This window comes from Rousettus aegyptiacus, unplaced genomic scaffold (genome assembly GCF_014176215.1).
Source record: "Rousettus aegyptiacus isolate mRouAeg1 unplaced genomic scaffold, mRouAeg1.p scaffold_m13_p_13, whole genome shotgun sequence".
Lineage (NCBI taxonomy): Eukaryota > Metazoa > Chordata > Mammalia > Chiroptera > Pteropodidae > Rousettus > Rousettus aegyptiacus.
Window position 1 is genome coordinate 33,623,416 of NW_023416288.1, and position 23,810 is coordinate 33,647,225.

General features: G+C 41.5%; 1 protein-coding gene and 1 long non-coding RNA gene across 2 annotated transcripts in view; one reads left to right on the forward strand and one right to left on the reverse strand.

Moving 5' to 3' along the window:
- The window catches only part of LOC107518130, a 389,106-nt gene that overhangs the window by 32,186 nt on the left and 333,110 nt on the right, over nucleotides 1-23,810 (forward strand). The gene's annotated exons all lie outside the window — the stretch shown is intronic.
- NPVF (neuropeptide VF precursor) lies at nucleotides 11,637-13,465 on the reverse strand. The gene is made up of 2 exons (XM_016159537.2): nucleotides 13,331-13,465; nucleotides 11,637-12,041 (listed from the first exon to the last, which is right to left on the reverse strand). The coding sequence occupies exons 1-2, from the start codon at nucleotides 13,463-13,465 to the stop codon at nucleotides 11,637-11,639; spliced, it is 540 nt and encodes a 179-aa protein (XP_016015023.2).

Sequence of the window (23,810 nt, forward strand, 5' to 3'; positions counted from 1 at the left end):
GGGCATTGAAGAAAATACTAGAACTTCTGTATGTTTTTTATCTCAATATTTAAAATTTCTGTTTCTTAAATATTTTATACTGTATTAATTCATGATACAGTACAGGAAGGGTATAGGGAAATAGGCACTCATATTTTAAGGGAGTGCAAGTTGGTACGATATAAATGGAAGGCAATTTACTGATGGGTATTGAAATTATGACTGTATAGCATTTTGACTTAGGATTTTTTCCTATACACATACATACATAGGGCCCAGACACAGAGATTATTCAGTGCAGCATTTTATGTAATAGGAAAGGATTTCATATGACCTAATGCATCTATAAGAAATGTTTATATTGTGTGTGTGTGTGTGTGTGTGTGTGTGTGTGTGTGTGTGTGTAGAGAAAACAGAGCTAATAGTTTGGGCATCCAGTCTGATTTTGAAAGGCAATCTAAGTCACGTGTCTCAACAATGACTTTACTTTTCCTACCCCTACACTTCGTTGAAAATTTGGATGGATGTAAAGTCCCAAAGCGTGAAGGAAGAAAAGTCATTTTTAGATGAATAAGTCTTCAAACAGTATACCTTCCAGGCATCTCTTTTCTATTTTTTAAGTCAATGATCCCTTCCCTTTGAATTCAAAGACAATTTGTAACTGATAAAAGTGGTATAATCTTTTATTTTGTTTTGTTTTGTTTTAGAAATTTGAAGCCATACAGAAAAAATTCTAAATAAATTGAAAGTAGTTCCTTCTGGGGAATAGAAATTGAGAGTGGATGAGCTCGGGGTTGGGATGTAGTTTTTGTTTCAACTGGGACACTTTTCAGGGTGAAAGGGGGTGATACTAAATTTACACTGGGATAATAAGCATAAATCAAAAAAGGTCCCAGAAACTGGATGCAGTCACCCTAATTATAAGCCTTGTGGAATTCTTTTGACTTTTAAATTTTGTGCACATATTTTTTTTCTAAATATAAAATTAATCTTAAAAGAAGACCGATAAGGTTTTAGAAATCAATTAGTACAGCTTCACAGTTCATGCAGAAAAGACATTTGTGATATTCCTGATGCAGTCATCCGGTCTTCACTCAAACACCTTTCCAGGCTCATGTTAGGTCTGTTAAGGGACAGCTGTGATTGGTAGAAATTTCTTTCAAACTTGCCAGTTTCACCAACAGGTAATAATACAGAACATTTTCTCTTCTGTGACTAGCCCTGATTTTAAAAGTGCATCATTCTCATTGGTCCAAAAGAAGGGACGCTTTTACCTCGTCTGGTCCCCCAGCATTTCTGTACCGTTGTGCTGTGTTTATTGCTGTTAGAGTGAATACTGCCCATGGACCTGAGAAGTGGGGAGAGCAGGTTTACTTAGGATAAGTAAGAGACACGACTTCAGAAATGATTTAGCATTTTGGGTAAGGTCATTTGTAACTCTGTAAGGTGAAAGCCTTATCAGGTTTGAGTGACAAGTGAAAGGCTCATGCATCAGAGAAATGGCTGACTTTAGTGATGTGTACCAGCCTCTGGATCCATCCCTGTTCCTGTCCTCTGTCAGGCTGCCACCATCGCCTTCTTGCTGTCCTAGGTCGGAGAGGCCAAGATTGACAGAGAAACTTGAACGGGCGGTTGTTAAAATGTCACCCGCCCAACCCAAAATCTAAATGGCTTAATTTACCATACTGTGTTTTAATGAATGAGAGTGAAAAAGTGAAGAGGTTGTGGTTTCTAATCAAAGTAATGCTTTATTTACTGAAATGCTAATGGCTTAATTGGGAGGGAAACAGAAGTTAATTAGCTCAAAAAGTTATGTTGAGAGGAAACTAAAAACATCTTTGACACAGTTAGATCTACAGTTGTTTTGTGGTAAAAGAAGGTATAAACAGAAGTTAAAGGGTCAGGAGTAAATATTTTAAAATTTGATCTCTTTATAACCAGTGACTGTTTCAACTTTATAATAAATACAACCTTTGCATTTCATTGCAGATATTTTAACATAGAGTATTGCTGGTTCTTAGTGGGCACTATTTTGTTTTAAGTACTCTGCCTTTCCTTAAGGATGTACTGATTCCCTGATACTAATAATTCTTAACGCATAGCTAGACTCAGCCTGCAAAAGTGATGTTTGCTTTTGCCCCCTATAAACTGTTGAATTGAGGTGATTGTACATTATTTAAAAAATTTAAAGTGTTAACTGAGCCTTAAGTGTACAGTACATTGTACACTATAAAAACAAGAGAATCTTAAAGACTTTTTGTTATTGTGGTGGTGGTGGTGATTTTTTTGGTTTAAGAATTTTAAAATAAGTTAAGTACTAATGTGGAGCATTTTCTGCCCTCTAGTGGTTAAAAATGATTTTGCCGTATTGGTTACATTTCAGTGCTGTAAATTTTAAGGAGAAAGCTGCATATTTTAAAAGCGGTTTGAAAATTATGTAGGTGCATTAGTATTGTTGCAGATTTTAAAAGAGATAAACAATAGTTTTATGTTTTATTAACCAAAATATACCAATGCTTGAAATTCTGGCAAGAGGTAAAATAAAAATAATTCTTCAGCATTAAAATAATGTTTCTCTACCTCTACAAAGAGAGTATTAAATTGACATTAATATTATTATAATTTAATTTTACTCCTGATTCTAATAGTGATTTTCCTTTCATACTTTAGTTTCTATATTTAGGAAGAGAATAACGAGTGATAATACTTTCCATTTTCTAAGCTACACATAAAATTAAATATTAAATGTTACATTAGTGTTAAATTATGAAAGAAACACTTCCTGACATATGAAAAAATATATATACTATTAGGAAGAATGTGATAAAGCACAGAAGTTCAAAGAAAACTGCTTAAAATAGCATGTGAGTGATTGTTGGTCATTCTTCATTTCTCAGGAAAATGAACCTAACCAAACTCTCTGTTTCCATTACTGTTATGAAATAAATATCTCCTCATACCTGACTGCTAACAGAAACCTTTACTGTGCCAGGTATTTCTAGAGAAGCGTTAGCTCTGTCTCCAGGTGAGTGCAATACATTCTGAGCTGGCGAAACGATAAAATAGTTTAGGAGAAAAAAGATCAGCAAAAATTACCCCCTTTCATTACATGCTTAAAGGGAATATAGGGAAAATTTAATGTTCTAGTAAAAAATGTGACATTCATATATATATATATATATATATATATATATATAGAGAGAGAGAGAGAGAGAGAGAGAGAGAGAGAGAGAGAGAGAGAGAGCGAGAGCGAGTATCTCTAAAAAGCATCAACCTTATTGTTGTCATAGGAATTTTTTTGGTAGGCAAAATAGCGCTGAAGCTGTGGATATGGTTATTTAGGTATTAACAGTGCGAGCATAATTAGAAAATAGTCCCAGACTATGTAAAAGGGAAGTGAAATGTACTTAATTCCACTGAATTGTACTCTAATGATTGTTAAAATGATAAATTTCATGTGATGTATATTTAACCACAGTAAAATAAATAAATAAAAAAGACAAGTGAAATCTCCCCGATTTTTCGATACTTCTAACAGCAGTAAATACAGTGTGCAATACTTAACAAACATTTTAGGAACTCAGTGCCACTTAATAAATAGTAAGTTAAACGTTGGATATAATAAAGAGGGACAAGTGTTTACTACATAGTTTCGCAATTCAAGCCTGACTCCAAGCAACAAAGTGATTTTATTTTCCACAGGGCAGTTGGTAATGGACATCCCCCTGGGTAAGAAAAAGGAGAGGGATATGACACCCCGATATGCCTACAGGCGGGGCCAGGGCTTCCTTCTGCTTTAATCCTTTACTGCTTTGTTCTAATTCACGAATGAGATCTGTAACAGGTTGCAGACAACCCAGAGATTGACAGCCCAGTCCTGGCGGAAGCTCATCTGCTTCTGCCCTTTTCCCCACAACACTTGCCAGTGACCACATGCTTCAGTGGTTCTCTTGACCAGTTCAGGTGTCCCATGGAAGCAGAAACTGATAGCTGAGCTTCATCGTCAACAAAGCACTTTGCTAAGGTGGGGGCGGGAGGTGGGAATCATTGGTTGTTCCTTTAGAGTCTAGGATAAAAGTGGTCCAGCGTTTGTTTATTCTGTGATGTTCTTACCCTTTCTAGCCATTTCTTACTGATAAGGTAGGCATCTCCATACCTACTCTTCCGGTAGATACTTTATTAAAGCCGTCCAGGAATCCATGGTCTTTTTCTTTCCCTCCCCTCCCCTCCCCTCCCCTCCCCTCCCCTCCCCTCCCCTCCCCTCCCCTCCCCTCCCCTCCCTTCCCCTCCCCTCCCTTCCCTCCCCTCCCTTCCCTCCATCCCTCCTTCCCTCTTTATAAAATCTATGTAAAATGTTCTAAAACACTGAGGATTTATTTCTGGGCTCTAGAATGCTCTTAAAAAAAAAAGGCTTAATTCAGCGTATGTTTCCTGAATGCTTAAAATGCCTGAGGGCTGGATGGGAGGTGGGTGGTGGCGGACAAGACGACGGGTGGAGAAGAGGAGCAGAGCTCGATGTCCGACGGGCCTCGGCTGAGCCGTTCGTTAGCTTTGCTTCTTCAGAAAGTTCTTTCTGAGCTCAGTTCTCATGTATAAAGATGAGCATAAGAGAAACGGTTAAAACGGTTAAAACGGCATTAAATGTTAAAAACAGACGTAGTTATCGTAACGATAAACAGTCACTGTTATGATTCAGCTGGGGGAGGGGGTAAAGAAGAGCAGGACAGCCCAGTGCGGTGGTTCTTCCTTAGGGATGATTTTCTCGCCAGGGAACGTTCCGCAGTGTCTGGAGGCATTTTTAGGTGTCACATTTGCAGGACGGTGTTCCTGGTGTCGAGTGGGTAGAGGCTGTGGTTGCTGTTAAATGTCCTGTGATGCACAGAATAGAATTATCAGCCACCCACAACAAAGAATTATCCAAAAATGTCAATAGTGTTGACCTTGGCCAAGTGAAGGCAAAACATTTAAAACGTATATATTATGTAACAAGGAAATGAGCTCGAAGCGGCTGGGCAGACCGCCTAGTTGTCCATCTAATACCCATGCTGTTTTCTCCATACGAATAGTGGTTGGGGCAAGGTGTCCAAGGGAGAGACTACATTCCCCAGTTGAACGTGCCTGTTGGGGAGGCCAGTGACATGAAAGAGGAAGTTGTTGGATGTTGTTCTTCAATGGCCCTTCAGGAAAAGAGCACCCCTCGGGCATCGTTTCACACACCGTATAAATGTCGAACCGATGTACTGTGTGCTTGAAACCAGTAATAAAATAAATACATAAAGATATTTTCTTTCGCCTCAGGCTCCAATCTGGTTCAGCAAAGCACTGTTAAATATAGCAAATCCTGTATTTATTTAAAATTTTGATATTTTGTTCACCATAGATCTTTTTTGCTGTGATTTAAAAACATGGCATTAAAATATTATAGTTTTCAGAAAAAGAAAAAAAAAAAAGAAAAAAGGAAAAGCACCCCTTTGCCTTGCCCCTTCGTTTTGCTGCCTCTAAGGGGACGTGGTGGCCTGCTGGGAGCCAGGACGGCGGAGCAGAAAGGTGGCCGGATCCCGGATCCTTGATGGCTATGGAATTCCCACACCAGCCCAGACAGCGTCCTTCCATTCATTTTCATATGAGCGGGGGGAAAAAGTCATTCTTGGTTAAAGCAGTGTTATGTAGGTTTTCTGGTAAATGCAGCGGCATTTGAATTTGACCTGGGTCTTAGAAGATTTTGAGATGAAGGCATTGGAATGAACAAAGGTACAGAAACGAGAAAGTACGTGTTTCTAGGAAAAACGCGTGGCTTGATAAGTTCCGAAGGAGCAGTGTCACGTGATGTCTGCAGGAAGATCTTTGGGGGGTATGAAAAAAGAAAAACACACACGTGAGGTAAGCGGGGGCCAAATGCTCTCACCTTTCTTGCCTATTTCATTTTGTTGGTCACACTCAGGTGAACAGTGACCTTTCATTTTTCTCGCTGAGAAATTGGTGCCCGAGTCAGTCCATTTTTTATTCCTTTTTGTATTTCTCAAGGTCACTGCCATAGTATGATGTACGAAATGTGGACCCGAGAGCAACATGAAAGTCACCTTCCAGGAAAATCATCGACGTATATATAACACATGTCCTCCCCGGCTCCCCCAGGGGCCCCTGCACTCACCTGCATTTACAGGCTGACCAGGGTTTCGTTCAGGACCAGTCCAACTGAATTTCCTTGGGGAAGGGAAGCGTGGGCAGAAAGGAAGGGATACAGAGTGGGATATTTTGGGGGACATGCCTGGTAAAGTACATTGAGGAGAGGAGCGTAATTACCACCTCGGTTCTGTTTTATGCTGCTGTAAAAAGCCAGGGTTTGGAGGAAGGCAGGGCTAAACCACTTGATGATTCTGATTGTTTCGGCATTATGTTCACCACATTTAAGTGGCCAGTCAGATCGCAATATTCATTTATAAATTGAATTAGACATTAAAATAATTCTAGAAACAAAAATCTTCTATTGCGATTCTTGAAATCCACGGAATCACAACCCCCCGTGAGAATTTAACACCAGTATTCCAAACTCTCCCTCCCCAGAAAATTGCACACGTATGTGTAATAATTCAGAGGAATTGCCATTTTTAGCAGCTATAAGCATTTTTTATTAGGAGAGCTTCATCAGTGTTGCAAAGGATGTCAAAAGTGAGGTTTTAACCTAAACACCAAAATCTAATAGGTGTAAAATTTCAAAGCAAGGTCACCATTTGCAGACTTTTTGGAGGAAAGGCTTCAAAGTGCTTCTCCTAGTCCTCACTTGCATCGCTGGCTTGGAGACTACAAAAGGATGAGATCTGGGTTCATGAGGAGATTTCTTTGGAGAGCATCGCTACCTTGCTGGAGTGCCCCTTAGCCATGCCCAGGCGTGGGGGCAGGCAGGCGGGTCTTGCATTACTGTGTCCCTTACTCTTCACCGGGGAGGGGCTCCCCTAGGATGAGGAAATGTGTTCCACGTGAAGCAAAGGACTGGGTTCTGACTCCAGGCCAACCGCTAAAGCAGTGGGAGGCAGCAGGGGCACGGCCTCCAGTGTGGGGGGCGGGCCCTGGGCGACCAGGTAGAGACTTGGGGAAAGAGATTTGCGGAAGCCGTTTTGAGTCCTGCTGAAGGAGACCCCCAGAAGAGAAGCGGGCACGTGTGGAGTGGGTGCCTGTGCCCCGGGGTGAGGGCCGAGGCCAGCGCGGGGGTTGAAAGGTATCATGGGCGACAGAGCAGTTGCTGGGAGAAACCCTGGGAATGGCGGGCGGTCCCGCCGTCTGGGTCTGGAGAGTGAATTCGTCCACTGTGGTGACTGTCCTGTCCCCTGGCCTCTCATCTCACGTCCTCTCCCGTCCCAGTGGAATCCAACAAAGCAGGCACAGGGGAGCCTGAGAGAGAGAGCAGACAGAAGTTGGCCACAGTCCTGTCCCTAACTCAGGGCTGACACGGGAACAGTGGGGGGTGAATGAATGAATGAGTGAGTGAATGAATGGCTGAACGCAGATTGACATGTGGATCCCAGTGAAATGAAATTAAGACCATGTGTTTTTGACTTAGGCCAAAGGTCTGACGTCGCTTTAGAGCAGCAGTGAAGTTCATGGCATTTGGCCAGGCGCTCACCCCGGGCCAGGGGAAGATTGCTGCACACCTCTTCCCTGCCCCGTACGTTTAAAGAGGACAGCGGGATGCAGATTTCAACCACGTCTCCCGAGTCGTGCAGTTTTGTTTATACTCACTGTAGGATGTTAGCAGAGCTCCCAGGCCTGTGACAGGCTGGCCCTTGGGTTTCATAGAGGAAACTCTGATTGATAAATATGGAGAGGGGTTGTTGGGTGTCGGGAGTCTGTGGACACAGGAGCCAGTAGCGCCAAGTTCGGGGGGAGCAGGACAGACCCAGTGTAAAATAAAAATATAGGGCCCTTTGTTTAAAGTTATTAAGAATTTCAAGATAATGACAAAGGGCATTTAACCAAACTCGGTTGCAAGCCCATGACGTCACCTTGGGGTGAGCAATAGAGGTCAGGAAAGGAGGGGACCTGCTAGTGGCCCCATTGGGGAGAGCTTGGAGAAGCGGCCTGTCTAACTGCGGCTTTCTCGGTGGGCTGCTGTGCAGTGCGCCCCCCTCAGGATGATTCCACGCATCCTCGGTGCAACCGCAAGTCCCTTATGTGAACGGGTTTCTTGTGGGGGCTGGCAAAGGGCCGACAAGCTGAAACAGAGTAGATAAGGGGACAGCCGACAGCTGTCCTAACGTTTTCCATAAATTTCAAGCGTTTAGGTTAAAGAACCCATGTCATCCGACGAGAGATTTCCTTATGTCATAGTATCAAGCGACCAAGTGGCTTTTTCTTTATTTTAGTGCAGCAGGATGTTGTGTGATACTTTCTCTGTTGCTCAGGAGTAGCAACCTGCCTCATCCGTGCCCCTCCTGGCCGTGTGTGAGAAGTTGGCTGGGGGCCGCGGAGTGGAGGGGGCCCGCACCCCAAAGCCAAGCAGAGACGTTCCTAGAAAATTGCAGTGGAGGTTGGGGTCATGAAGACGGGAGGGACTGCAGGTTCATTTCTGACTGGTGGTTTGGTTAGACACTAGACTTACCAATCGTCCCTGCACCTCCTAAGCAGGGCAGAGGGGCAGACACCTGGGGGCAGGGGGCGTGGGCTGAGGGGCAGGCAGCAGCCCTGCCCCTGGCATGGCAGGGGCATCTGCATTTTCTATGGATCAAGTGGATGCTGAGAAAGTAACTGGCCTGAGCCTTACTCGCTGGCAGTAAGGGGCTGTGGGGGGCACAGATGAGGAGAGGGAGGCTGGGAAGGAGCAGGAGCACCCATGTCTCGTGGGTCAGTGTGAAGATCACAGTAATGCTTCCGGGAGAACTCACTGGTAGAAGCAGCAACATTATAGAGAGAGAACGAAAGACCGCTGTCGACCCCCACCCCCGTCCCTCCTTTGCCCCCCCCAACCCTGGAGGACAGAGGAGAAGGGATTGTCTCCCAGAGGTCTACCATTTTCTCTGCCGCCACCCTACCTCTGAGGTAAAGGAAGAAAGAGCCAGAGATGCTCCTCTCCCACTGCAGGGCCTTCCAGCCATCCGCCCAGCCAGCGATGGGGGAGGGGAAACTGTGCTTCGGATGCGAAGTTGGCATCTTCAGCTGGACTTGACGGAGTTTCGTAATATTAAGAAGTGACTGAGGAAGTTATAGAGTCTGTGCAGGGTGTCGTTAAGGGGGTCTCTACCCACCAGGGAAAGGAGATTCAGCATGATCCAGCATGAGTGAAAAATAACATCATTTCTGGTTTGTGCCCTGCCGAGTTGAGACTGTTCCGGTTCTCTCTGATTAGGGTCTTCATGTTCTTAAGACTGAAGTCAGATAACTGTGCATTTGTGTTGTGTTCTACTGTGTCTGTAAATTGTTAGTTTCAACATAACCAGATTCTTTCTGTAAATCAAATACTTGAAATATTAAATGAGGAGAAAAGAAATACACCAGAAGGCAAATTTCTAGATACAGGAGACACTTAAAGAGGTATCTAATAGTTGCCTTTAAAAAAAAATCCCTCTTTTGAAAAAATTTAGTCTGTTGTAGATTTACTAACAAATGGATATATAAAAGCATGGTTGTAAGTGATTTGTTATTCATGGTCATTTATTTGTCAACTATGTTATTTTGTTAAATTATTTGTCATCATAATATTTGTCAAGCTACTCTTCTATTTAATTTTTTACTCTAGTGTAACTATGTCCATGATTTTTACATAGAACAGTAATAGGCTCGCTCTCTCTCTCTCTCTCTCTCTCTCTCTCTCTCTCTCTCTCTCTCTCGCTCTCCCTCCCTTCCACCTTTCCCCTCCCCTCCCTCTCCTCCTCTCCTCAGTACCAGAGGCTTCTTAAGTATTTGCAATGCTCTTTTTATTTAGACAAAAATTATTTCACCTTTACATTATATATAATATTCTTTAAATTTTAAATAACTTTTAAGATACTGACAAGAATCTTGCCAGTGATAGCCCACGAGAAGAGTGTGGTGACTCTTCATTCACTGCTGTCTTCACTGTAGAGTTGTTTTCAGATGGCAGGTCACAGCTTCATCTTGTCTTCAGGGGCAAGCTCTAGATTTCTCATTTGTCTTGGTTCAATTCTGTATCATCTATTTTCTTGAATCCCAGTCTCCTAAAATGTAAGTAGTATAAAATGTTATCATGCATCAGAACGATAGCATGGAAGGTCATATACCATTACAAGCCATGGTTTTAATTGCCTGATTATACTTAAGTTGAATTGTGTTGCACTTGGAATGAGTGAGAGACTGATGGGATCCTGAATTTGTCATGGGCACTGAGACTCACAAATGTACTGCTGACTCATCTCTCTCCCTCATCACTGCCTCACTCCCAACACCTGATTAGTTGACAGATCCTACCTCTGTATTCACCTGAGGCCCTCAGCAGAAACATCAGTGGTTCTCCTATTTCTGATGAATAACATCCCCAGCTCTTTACCTGGCCCTGAGTGTCTGCATTCTCTGCTCTTACTCCAACCTTCTCGCTGTCTTTCCTCTCTGTGTTCTTGACAAACTGAACCCCAGTGGTTCCTGGACCTCCTTGCTTTGATACTTTGCTCATACTCCTCTCTGCCTGAAAGTACTATCTCCCTTCCCATCAGATTCTGAATGATCAAATCAGAGCCGCCTTTCAAAGTCCAACTCACGAAACATCCCTGGAATCCCCTATGAAGAAACATCCTTTTCTCTTTAACCTTTTGTAGGAACTTATTAGTGCCTCCCATATCATTTCATTCATTCTGTTGAATATTAAAGGCTTACTGTGTGCCAGACACAGTTCTTCCCATGGAGGATTTGGAATGAATATTGTGGGATTTATAGAACCAAACTTCTAGTAAGGGGGATGGACCCTCGATATATAATATGGCAGGTGGTGATAAGTACCATGGTTAAAAATAAATAGTGTTCTGAGAAGGTCTTACCGATAAGGTGTTACCGTGTGTCACCGTGCTTCCTTCAGGTCTTCAAGTGTCATGGACTACTTTAAATTTAAAAAAAGTGTTTTTTTCCACATATACTCTCTACTAGAAAACAATATGCAGTTGCTTATTAATTTTTGAGCCTTTTCTAGTACCTTGCGCTCCAATTTGTACGCAGTAGATACTCCATACTTACTAACTAGAACAAAGACCGATAATAATAACAGGAATTATTTATAACATGAAATCCAGAAAAAAAAGAAAAAAAAAAGATTTAAAGTTGAGGGAGAAAACCTGAATCCGAGGCCTGGATTACTGAGATGGTGTCCTCCATACCTGCAGACGATCCCTCACATGGGACCTTTACTGTTAGAGAGGTCAAGTGCTAGGCGACATGCCGTGGGCCCTGGCTCCCGATCCTGGTGTCGAGTGTTCCCACCTAGTGTGTGGCCGGTGAGTGCTGAGATGCCGTCTCATCACTGAACGCCCAACAGTCATGTTTACATCTGACCTTCTATAGTTCTTAGTTTACAGGTTTATTTCCCTGTGTTTTTGCCTTTTTCCTAAGAAATTTAACTTTCTTAGAAACTGCTTTTGAAAAGATAGAACCCTTTAAAAAGTTTCCGGACCAGCGGTACATAACCGCGCATGCATTTTAACTGGCTTTCAGGTATTTATTTACCTGGGATGTTTTGGATCAGGATTCTGGAATTCTTGGAGCTGGTAGATCACGGAGTAAAGTAACTTATTAACAGATGGTGAATGCATGGATTGTTGGAGCACATCACCCAGTGTCTTGGGGACACTTTTGGCTGTCGTTCTCCCAAACCTTTGGGGCAGATTAGGAGCATGTCTCCAGATGCTTTCCTCTATGTTTCCTCTGAGTCTCAGAGGCGGGTTGGCCATCCATCCAGTGCTTTCTTTCTCCATGGTCCTCCCAAATCTCAGTGGCAGGTTGGCTGCTGAGTGTGGCTTTTTGTTGACTGCGGGTGTACTCGTCTTAATGACATTTTTTGGACCCCAATCTTTTAATTCTTCAAAATTGAGACTTCTTTTCTTTTCCCCTTTAAGGTCTCCTCTAGGCTGTCATTAGAAATGACTGTTAAAATTACTCATTATTGTTAAAAGCAATAGATTCGAATCCCAAATTAACTTAAATCCAGACTTTAATCCGTAGAATTGTTAAAGCTATACACAAAGTTTGTGTTTTCATATGCAGACTATTTGAATAAATAATTTGCATTGAAATTCTTAAAGCAATCTAGTTTCACTGTGCCTGGACTATTGTAAGATAACTACTAATATTCATAAAAATCTATAGTGAATACAGAGGTATGTTCCAGCCACGGGAACATAGTGAGGTATTGAAATGAAGCAAAAGTTTATTTTACTACAATTACTGTCTTTCAGGCTTTGATTCATGTTTAAGGAGTATTTCACATATTTTTATATTTTGATTTTAGAGAGACCTCCACTGCCTCTCCATGTCTCTCGTTTTCCCCTCCTGAAAGGCCAAAGTGGTAGATACATGGAAACAGAGACATGAGCCAGGTTTCGGGGTACAGTCGGAGGAGCCTCCTCTGAATTTCTTTTTATCCAACTCATATTCAGAGTTCCAGTGTAAAAGTATTTCTCAAGAAACTGTATTTTTAGTAGTATATAAATACACTTTTGGTAAAGCACCAATTAGTTTGTGGGTTACTGTACCATTAATATACTAAATTTAAATAAACTATTTAGAATACAGCAGCTATATAATTAGATTTAGTTTAACTGTGAAGGTCATCCATCTAAAAAATTTAAAAGATTGTTCTCTGATTGTGAAAAGAGGCAGTGGCAGCTTCTCAAAGTCAAAATATAAAAGTAATATATACTCATTTTGGCAAATTTGGAAAATGTCTGAAGGCATGAAGAAGAGAATAAAAAGAACTTGCAATTCCACCATCTAGGGATAAATCTTTTAGCTAGGTACACACAGATTTACCACAAATTTACTAGCTCATAATTACTAAATGGAAAATATGAATGTCATAGTTTTTTGTTTGTTTTTAGCTGAAGTCAGTTCAAATGTCCAGCTGAAATGTATTATTATTTTTGCAACTATTTGTAACAAGTGTGTATTTTCTGAGTCAGTTGAAAATTATTAATTCACCTTATGCTTGCTAAGTATCATACTCTGTACTTGTCATTAAAGAGGCCAGGTTGTTTGCTGTTGTGCTAAAAAATACAAGTTATGTCAATACACTGTCATAGGAAGACCGATGTTTGACAAGAAACAAAGCACAAACCGGCTCTTCCTTACTCTATAAAAACATTAGACTTGGACAACCGTATAGTTAATGCCTATCACGTTAGAGTTAAAAAAAACTTACCTCAGAATATTTGTCATAGTTTTCTTTGCTGTGAAGTTTGGACATCATTAATTCATCTGCACAGAAGGTGGGTGTTAACAAGCTTGAAGTGACTAAAGTCAATAAAAGGAATCGTTTTGATGAAATAACTTCCATTTTGTCCAAAATCTAGGATTAAGTTTATATGCACAGTCTGATGTCTACAAGAAAGGAAACTGTGGTCTTTTTATACTGTCTAAAAACAAAGGAAAGTTTGCTTTAACAGTGAAATCAACCCCACGTTTTTAAGTACTAATGTTAATTAGGGTGTTTAACTGACATATGTATGTGAGGAATGTGAGTAATTCATTCTGGGAAGAGACAGCAATATTTTTGCTTACAAATTCATTAACTTTGAAAATAATTTTTCTTATTAAAAAGGAGCTTCTAATTAGGTAAGTTTGGGACCATAGTAATTAAGATTCCAAACAAACAGAATGCTTCATTTCTCTGCGCTCAAACAAAAAATATTTTGGCGTTTGCATCAATTCTTGAGGGAAGGAAAAAACAGTATTCAATACATGCTAGCTAGCCATGTTAAAAAAAAATATTTTTTATCCACACAAAAGAGTTAGGCATATAGCATTTTCAAAATGTCAAACAAAATTAAGACTGTGAAAAGAGTTCTAAGTCACACAATACCCAAGTAAAATGCTATTAATTAACTTTTTGTAAAATGCTGTTCGGTTATTAAAAAGCTTCCAGAGAAAATGTCAGCTGTAATGTGAAGGATGTGCGTAAGACAGTGTGATCGGTATTTTGACAAACTGGCTGTCTCAGGAGAAGCTGGAGGCAGTTCAAAGCCTTTTGTTTTTGCCCTGTGGGCCTTATTTGGCAAAACTCTATAAATCACCGGGATTTTATTTCTATGAGATGCGCCCCCCTCCCTTCTTCCTCAAAGCTCTTAAGAACCCTAGCAAAGGTTTGGTAAGTCACACACATGCTGATTTTGTGGCTCCCCTGACCCAAATTAGTTAGGTAATCTCACATTGCCACAAGCATACTGACATCATGGCATAAGGAAAGAATTTACAGAAATAGAAGCTTATTTACTGACATGCCAGAGTGAGTCTATTTTGAAGTAGGTGACTGGTATTCTCAAAGACCTGCCTTATCACTAGACTGCCTAGTGCTAGAGAAATCATTACTAGTTCCCACCTGTCCATTCAACCCTCGCAGGAGAAAAATACCTTACATCGATTTCCAACACTCTAGCTACTTCTACTCACAGGGACTTAGAGGTGAATTCACAAAAGAGAAGTCATCAAATTGCACCTTTCGTGTCAAGAATTGTACCACTTCTAGCTTGTCCCACCAGCCTACCATAATCTGAGGTCTGAGAGGGCCAGAAGCGAAGACCTTTGTCTGTGTTATAGATCTCCAGAATAAATCAAAAAGTTGGAAACAATGGTGGGTGAACTCCTGGGTACGCTCTGCCTCTCTGAAGGCGGTTGACATCACTAGCCTCATTTGTTTTGGTCCTGTGGTAGCTAAGGATCTGCACAGTAGGAGGCAATTAATTCAATTCTTAGCCTAATGTTAATTTTGTAACGCAGTTATTGGAGTATCTGGATTTAATTTCCCTGAGGATTCAATACATTTCTCTTCCAAGTTATTTCCTTGCAAACTGCTGACGGAACTTCCTTTTGTTTTTTGTGGTTAGTAGATCCAAACTTTTGAGAAATGGGAGACTCAAGGAGCAAGTTATGTTGGTTGAGTTCGTACTCTGGGAAAGTTGAAGGGATCGGCCCTGGGTATCTTTCAAAATATGTTTGTATCTAGCTGTTTCAAACTTTAGCAGTTCACTGGTTTTCAGTGCTGCTTCTTAGGGCTTCGGCATGTCAGTTAGAGTTTTCCTGTTTGCAGGTCCAGAATAGCTGATGTGGCTGATCACTCCCCTGCCTCCACCAGCTTTAAGCTTCCAAGTTGGGTGTGTAACTTGAGTCATCATATTATTAGAAAGGCTTGGCTCTTTTGAATCATATTTGTAGTTAGCTTTGAAAATGTCGATAGATATAAAATAACATTACCTAATGTATACAATACAAAATTATCATGTCTTTTGATGAAATGTGCTGCCATATATATAGCACATTTAAGGATTCTCGATGCGATGAATGAGCATACGAATATTACAAAAGATCTCTGTCTCCCTGACGTGGCATTTACATATAGGCTTCATTTACTAAGATTTTGGAGATCTTAAGCCTACTCACTTCTAAGCCTCTCTCTCCAGCTTGGACACGTCTCCTGAACTCTAGACCCCCAAGATTATCAGCTTCCTACCAGACAGCGCTGTAGGTATATCCCACAAGCACCTCGGGTCTAGTGTGTCCAAAGTAGGATTTATCTTTTCCATACCAGCCTCTCCTCCCGTGTTTCCCATTTCAGTGAAGAGTACTGTATCTATCAGTCAGGGTCCAATCGGGAGACAGAAATCACAGTAATTCAAACAGGAGATGGTTAACATAAAGAATGATTAACTATAACAGGGACTAACTATAAAAGGGTAAAACATACACTAGGGCCAAAGGAGAGTATCCAAGGAAAGGACAAAATAACTGGAATTCAGATCGCATTGGAGAAGGTGTGGATGGCAGGGAAGTTTGCTGGGTTACACCACCCAGAGCCTGTCCACAATTACATGTGGGGAAACACCTTTCCAGGATGCAGGTGGGCCAATCTGGGCAGGCAACTTCTGGAGTATCTCAGACTCAATGGGAATCTGCCACTGAAACTTGATGGGCGGTGAGTGCTACTGGATGCCCCCTACATGCACCACTGGCAGCCACGTGTAGGAGCAAGAAAAAGCACATGGAAGCACATCTGATCCAGAAAGAGACGTCGCCTCCTCCTGCAGTACCCCTCAGGTGCCTTTTACCGAAACAGCCAAATACCAGCCACAAAGGAGAAATACGTACCTGGGCCTTCTTCATCATTTCAGAGCATGAAATGAAGTGTGGATTTGGAGCTAAGAGGCAATAAATAGGTAGCTGGCACAGTTACTGTCATCGACCCATTTGTCCGAGCAAAATCCTTTGTAAGATCCTTGACTGTTTCTTCCCTCTCCTCCCACATCCCATTCTACAATTAATAATAGTTTCTAGCTTTGAGTCCTTATACTCAATAGCCAATGTTTTTTTGAGCACTTATCATATGCCGGGAACTGTTCTAAGTACTTCGTGAATTAACTTGTTTATCTTTCCTAATAATCCCATGAGTAGGTACTATTATTATTGTTCCTCCTCTGCAGAAAGGGAAACTGAGGTGCAGAAGGATGAAGTAACTTTCCCTGTAAGTGACAGAGTCAGGATTCGAACCCAAGTCCTCTGAACACATACTCACTCTGCTCGTCTGTGCAATCAAGTCTGGTCTCTTCTAACTTCTACATAGCTCTCACATCTGTTCATGTCTCTCTACCCCCGATGCCATTACTCGCTCGGTTCACCATTTTATCTGGCCTCGACTTTTTTCTTGGTTTTCTACAATTCTTCCTCCACAGTGCAATCAGAACATTTTAAAAATAAAATGCAACATATTTATGATTTCTTCCTCAATGCCTTTCAATGATCTCCCATTTGTCTCAGAATCACTTAGAGAGCCAGCTCTTCATTACTTGTGCTCTTCTTATTTCTCCAGGATTCTCTCTCTCTACTCCCTGCCAGCTCTCTGCTTTACGACAAACTCCTTGCTCTTCTTCCGATCGGATGTGCTTTCTCTTGCCTTGGGGGCCTCTGCCCATGATTGTCCTGTGCATGGGATATTTGTCCACTCCTTTCTCCTTCTTACACCGTTTCATTGTTTGGGTCTCACCTGAGGCATCACATGTTTCAAGAAGTCTCTCCTGACTCCTGGCCCCAATAGATGGCTCTTTGCTCTTCCTTGATCATGGCTCTGTCCACTGTCACTTGTCATGCTTCCTTGTCCCCCTTCTGTTGCTCTGGACACTATATGGGGTCAGGACCTTGCTTGTGCACATCACAGTGGCATTCTATGATGACAAACACTCAGGAAATGCTATTTCTAAATGAAAGAACAAGTTTTTCATTAGTATCAGAAATATGAATTAAAACAAGTTGCTTGCTAATTATTTTCTCCAGTTTTGACTATTGACCAGAGTTTTGTTTTTAACATGACTTACACATTATTAGAACTTAAATTTGTCAGCTTATCCTGAAATTATAACATCTTAACATTCTCCTCTGGAGGATTCGCATCTAAAGGTTTCTGAGATGGAGACTCAGACACAGACGATCAGGCACGAGTAGGCTGAATGTGAGTTTAGGTTTGTTTTGTTACAGTGCAACATAAGCTTGTTAAATTCAGTGTGGTCTGATGGACCTTGCCAGGTTGATGGGCCCAGACACCAGGAAGAGTGTGAAAAGGGACTAAACAGTCCCAAGGAGGGCTTCTCGATGATATTTCAGCGTCTCCCACCAGGCAGTCTTCATGGTGCTATGCTCCTCTGGCTAAGAACAGTGAAGGCCTCTCTGACTGCTTATGTTCCATGCCCACTAGATGCTCCCTAACTTCTAGCAGGCAGTTAGAGCCAGAGGACAAATCATTTCCACCAGTCGGGAACTGAGCCGATTTGAGTTGTGTTTAGGACTTTTTAAGGCTCTAGTAAAATATTTAAAATAAGAGGTTACTTTTGTGCAGTGGGCTGCAAGTTTTTATTTCGATCTTTGTGTAGAAGGGCCAGCTCACTCCACACGTTTATCCATGCTCCCTGAGGTCATAGTGAGACCTACCAAAGAGGTGGTGAATTTTAATATCCAGAGGAACTTCATTAAAGGACCCTTCTTCTCAACCCAGCCATTTACTTCCAGGGCATTTGCCTATTTACACTGTTTATTTCTTCTTTTCCATTTAAGCATAGTCCAATCGTGCTATGCGGACAAATTTATGGGCAGTACAGTCTTATTTTGCATTTCATGTTTGCGAAGTATTTTGAAGCCATTCGTTACCTAATTTCAGCCCCTCTTTAGAGGTGGGTGGTGGAATGACTATAAAATTCATTTCAGGATTATGTGTGCAAAGAGAAATAAGCACCTGCCTTGGTTTCAAATAAAATTATCCTATGCAAATTGTATAAAATTACTATTTTTAAAATGTGTAGTAGTTCCTTTGTTTCGAGATTTATGAGTGGCTTGTGATAATGAGCTTGTCATATTTTTATAGCAGGGTTGTATTTACTTCTCTGCTTTTTATGATGACAGATTACAACACCAGGGCCTTGAAAGGTGCCGAAGTGAATGTGAGACAGAGATTATTCCTCTGTGTAGTTGAAGCGGTTGAAATTCAATTCCAGTTGAAATAACTTAAATAATCAATTTGTATGATATAAGAATAAACATTAAATATTTATAAAAATTAATTCATATGATTTATTCTAGAAGGTCAATTAAATGGAAAGGTCCCTATGCCTAAAGGGTATATTTTAGAAGAACATATTGAACAAACTTTTAGTATCTGTATTAGATCTTTCAAACAATATAAAGTAGTAATGTTTAAAGAAAATTTTAAAGCACCATGCAGAGCTGATTAGGAAGCAGCCTGTCTACGGCACAGCTTTTTAATCTGAGCTTTTATGCTTTTTAATGTTTTATTTTTATTGACTTTTTTTTCCTTGTAGGAAAAATGTGTGATTTTTATAGGCCTGGCACAGGGTTGTGCTACTTCTTGCCAAAGTGTCAAGAAAACTCAGAATTCTCTATGCGAGGAACAAAGACCATACATTTAGTTGAAACAGCACATAGCTTTTGTGCAAGTCCAGGTAATGGAAGCCAAGACCTTTACTCAGATTTTTTTCTCTTTCTTGGGCCAGTCTTGCTTTTGATGTTTTTAAAATAAGTAAGCAGCCATCTTGTTATTTCAGCCTGAACAGAATAATTTAGTTTCTTACCAAGTGTGTGTGCATTTGAGAGCTTCCGCAGAGGCTCACAGCAGCCATGCTGTTGCAGTGGTTCCCAGCAGAAGCTGGCTTGGCCCTGACCGCTTCTGCGTTAACACGCTGGGACTTTGACTTCATTCTTTCCCGTGACTAGTTCTTTGCCTTTGGCCACACGGCCTCCCCCTCTGCTCTGCTCGAGGTTTGAGCTCACATGGGTGCCTCATATCAGAGGCCCCTGTGTCATTTGGGTCACAGTGGCTGGACTCCCTCATTCCCTTCAACATTGGTTCTGCAGGACCCTTAAAGGGACATACCCATGCCATAACCAGGAATTACAGCATGGTGGTCCCACTGAGTAAATTTGCCCAATTCCTAGCCAGCAAACAAAAAAACCCTCCAAAGGTTGTCTTTGGAGAAGCACTCGAAAACACGCTTTTAAATCTACAGTAACTTTGGGTATAAATTTAATTAAAGGAGACTATTTTCTGGTAATCTCCTGATTCTAAAAGGTGAGATCTGGACAGAAAATTCCTACATACTGAGACTAAATGAGCTAAATAAATGCTAATGTAATCCTACTAAGTACCTAATGGATTTAATTCTGCATTGGGTTTTGTACCCAGTGAGTTTAAGAAATCAGATATTGCTCCTTTGAGAACCTGTAATAAAGAAGATAGACAAAGCTGGTAAAGATTTTAAAACATATTTAGAGGCACAAGCAGACATACAATCGCTAGGGACAATAGCCTATTATAAACGCAGGCTCGAATGACCCGGAGCTGTTTTATAACGGTGGGCTTTGGCTGATCGGCCCTGTAGAGCCCTCTCTGATTCATTGATAGGAGTGGCCAGTGATCCATCTAGAAGCATTCCACTAGGAGACTGATGTAGATCATCCAGTGAACACCACCTCTGTCCATGCCCCTCCCCCAACCTCTAGGTCAAGAGCAGTGGAATAGCCTTCTATGTTTCCATATTCTTTAGGTTCATCTGTTTATTTAAATTTACCACTTCAGAACTTCCCTTAATGTGTATCTTAACCTGATTGATCTAACGTGGATAAAATTATCCAGGGAGAAGGAGTCCCAGAATTCTGGGCTAAGTTGGTCATGATGAGATATGGAATAGGAGAGAAATGACTGTGGGCTCACTTTGGACCTTCCTGTCTCCTGAGCAGTTTCTTAGTCTTGTAAATGTTTTGTCGTTGAAGCTTTCATATTGGCACAGCTGCAAAGCTAGGTTCTCCTTTACCTGATATATTACTCAGAGCTCCTTGGTTACATATTACTGAAATTTCTAATGTGTTTAAGCAAAATGTGGAATTTGTTATGAGGGTACGGGGATGTCTTATGAATGGGATTGGGGCCAACAGAACATCTTGGAGCCAAGGACTTAAGACACCAACAGGACTTTTTCCTGGATTCTCATTTCTTCTCTCAGTGCGTCAGTTTCCTTAACCCCTCCTACTGCCGTATTGATTTTTCCACTTCTCTATCCATTTGTTAATACCTTCTGAGTTTACATATCCTCAATTTCAGTCACTCTTCCTCCAAGAAACTGCCTTATCTTAGTTACATATTCAAAATACCAGGGAAAGATTTTGATTGGCCCAGTCTAGATAAGATGCCCCATCCTGAACCAATCATCTGTGGCCAGGGGTGGGTCGCATTGCACTAACATAGAAGATGCTATTGCAAACCTGTGAAAGTTGGGGTGGGTGGTTCTACTGGGAAAGACAGTATGAAGGCATCGAATATGGCTGGATAGATAGACGTAAGGGAGAATTAGATTCTTTTTTCCCTGAATCCATTTCCTTATGCAGAGGAAAACTACTTCCCAAGCTGGTGAAAAACTAAGTTTTGAGTCAGAAGATGACTTAACCATTATGCATCAGAGGGGGCATTTCTGTTTCTTTCTAAAGATGCTGACGAGGTCTCCATCCTAGCCTGGCGATACCAGCAGATGGTGCTTTCATCTGTGCCATGTGAGTCTTTGTTTTTGCAAGCAGGTGTTCTTGTGCGATATTTTTGTGGCTCATGTGGGGCTTTGATGGTAACAACAAAACAAAACAAAACAAATTCTAGATCTTCCTTTCCCAGGGGCAGCTGAGGGCACAATTCCCAGGTATTTCTCCAAATATCCATCAAAAGCAGTGCCAACTTTGGGGACTTATAAGATTCCCTTTCTCCCCTGACAGGTGAGAGCCCTGGCTCAGGTGTTTCTCTTTGGCATTTGGAGGTGCTCCTGTTTCCAGCATTATGCTTAGTACCAGATATGAAGCACTGTCCTGAGAATTTTAAGACCAGGTGGTTTGGTCCCCAAATGATCCTAAACTCTTTTTAACTTGGACCTATTTTCCTAAATGTTTCGAGCCCTTTATTTTGCTTTGGTGATCCTGCCTTGCCTCATTTCTTCCCACTGAGCTTATTAAGGCAGGGTGAGTTCTGTGACCTGGAGTAGAGTGGTTCATTGCTTTTTGAGCAAGAAAGTTTATTTTTCTATTAAGTTGGCAGATATGCCATTCTGTGCCTGACACTTGGATAATCTTATTTTGGAAACACTCCAAATTTTCATTTCCCTATTTAATAAACTGTGTAGAGATCAGTAAGGAGTATTTATTTTGGAGACAGTAAAAATAAGACTCTTGTGTATAATTCCAAATGTAAGCATATATTCTTTTGGTAATTAGCGTCATTGTTCTCTGTCAATTTTTTTGACAGTATTTACACTAAATTAGAAGTAGTAATAATGGGACATCCTACTCCAGTCCACAAGTGTATCTGTCTACAATAAAATATTTGCTTTCAGTGGCAGAAAGTATTTTAGAAGTGTTCATTAAAACAATTTGATAACTGCGTATCCATTATTAATATCCCAAGACAAGGAGTTACATATTACACGACTCATGTAACCAATAAGGAAGCTGCCATTTCCATAATTATAAAGAATTCATATCACATTCATTTTACTATTCTGTATCATTTGACCCATTTATAGCTCATTCTGAAAGAGTAAGATTTAAAAATTTATAAAGTTTTTTAAATGAAAAATCTGCCAGGAAATTCCTCCCCTCCATTGCTGCCAGTAGGCGCTCCCCACCGGAGAGGCCGGGCCCTGTGGTTGCACACCCCACCCCACCCCAACTACATGCCAGCAAAGGAAGTTCAGGGTGCTCTGGGTTATGCTGACCCTCTCCCCTAGGGTAGAGCTGAGAAGACGACACACACCCATTCCCACTCCGGGAAGCCTTCTGTGAAGTGTCAATTGTGATAACAGTTGGCGTGGGGGAGAGCGATGTGGGTTGGCCACCTTCTGGGACTAAATTAAAGCCATGGGGTGAAGGGCAGTCTGCTCGGTGCTTTCTGTTCAGTGGCCCGAGTCAGTTTCTGAACAGCCTCTGTAGAGAAAAAGTTACGCTAACACTCGGCAGGGCTGACTGAGTCATGAGCCCAGAAAGTTTCCCCCAAATGTCGGTTACTGGTTGCTGCCGCTACTCTTGCTTTTATTCTTACTGTGGTCTAGATTTAATTGTGGGGTAGGAGGCAGAGGACGTGGGGTGCAGGCTGAGGGAGGAGAGCGTAATTAGAAGGCTGGTAGAGGATGAGCTTTATCTGCTAGGCTTCCTTTCCGGCACGAAGACAGAACCAGGCCTAGTGAATAAGTCTTGGCCTGTTATTCTTTCCCCTGACCCCCACCCCCAATTTCATTAGCAATTGAATTTGGAGCATCTTGTAATTAGGGGTCAAGGAGATCCAGATTTTTGTCACACCCGAGAGCCTGGGCAGCACTGTTTTTAATCCCGGCAAACTGGTGCCGAGAGACGCTGACCCCTCAAGCTCGCTCCGATGGCGTCACCCCCTCTCTTTGGAAGGGCCCGTGAACAACAGTTGCTGAAGTGATTTTGATGAGATGTGACATTTGCGGACTGTGGCCACCGACCAAAGAATCTGAGCTACGTTATCCAACATTTTATAGGCTACAAAATATGAGCTGGCCAGCATTTATTGCTTGTACTGACAAGCTCGAGCCAAGTTTCCTAAGCCTACAGAACAGACCTCTTAGTGCTGCTAATTTTACTATCTGCAAACAAAAGGGAGCTAGCAAACAATATGCAACGAGAGTGTTTTTGAAGGTGTCATAAACTCAGGTAACCTGTAGAGAGGGCGACTTTTTTCTGAAACTATAAAAGGACTCAGTTTGCACAGAAATAAAATGGGGGAAAGAGTCATGTAGAAAAATCATAAGCAGTGATTTCATCTGCACTGGCCTCTCGGGATGGCGGTGATTTACATATTAAGGCAGCCGCAAGGGAAATGTTAAAAACTCTGTAGGAAAATTTCCAACATGATGGATTGAACTTTAATATTAATATGGGATTCATCATGATAATGTAAGTCATAGATCTAAATCTCCTTTCATCAGCGGACTCAGTCCTTTTCCAGCCTGTCGTACAGGTAGTATGTGCTTTAAATAGTGCCACAGGCCCGAGGTCTTTATCTGTAGTTTTCTGAAGTTCTGTTCACGGGAATAGTGACTCACTGAGTCATTCCTCTTTTACTATGTTATCTA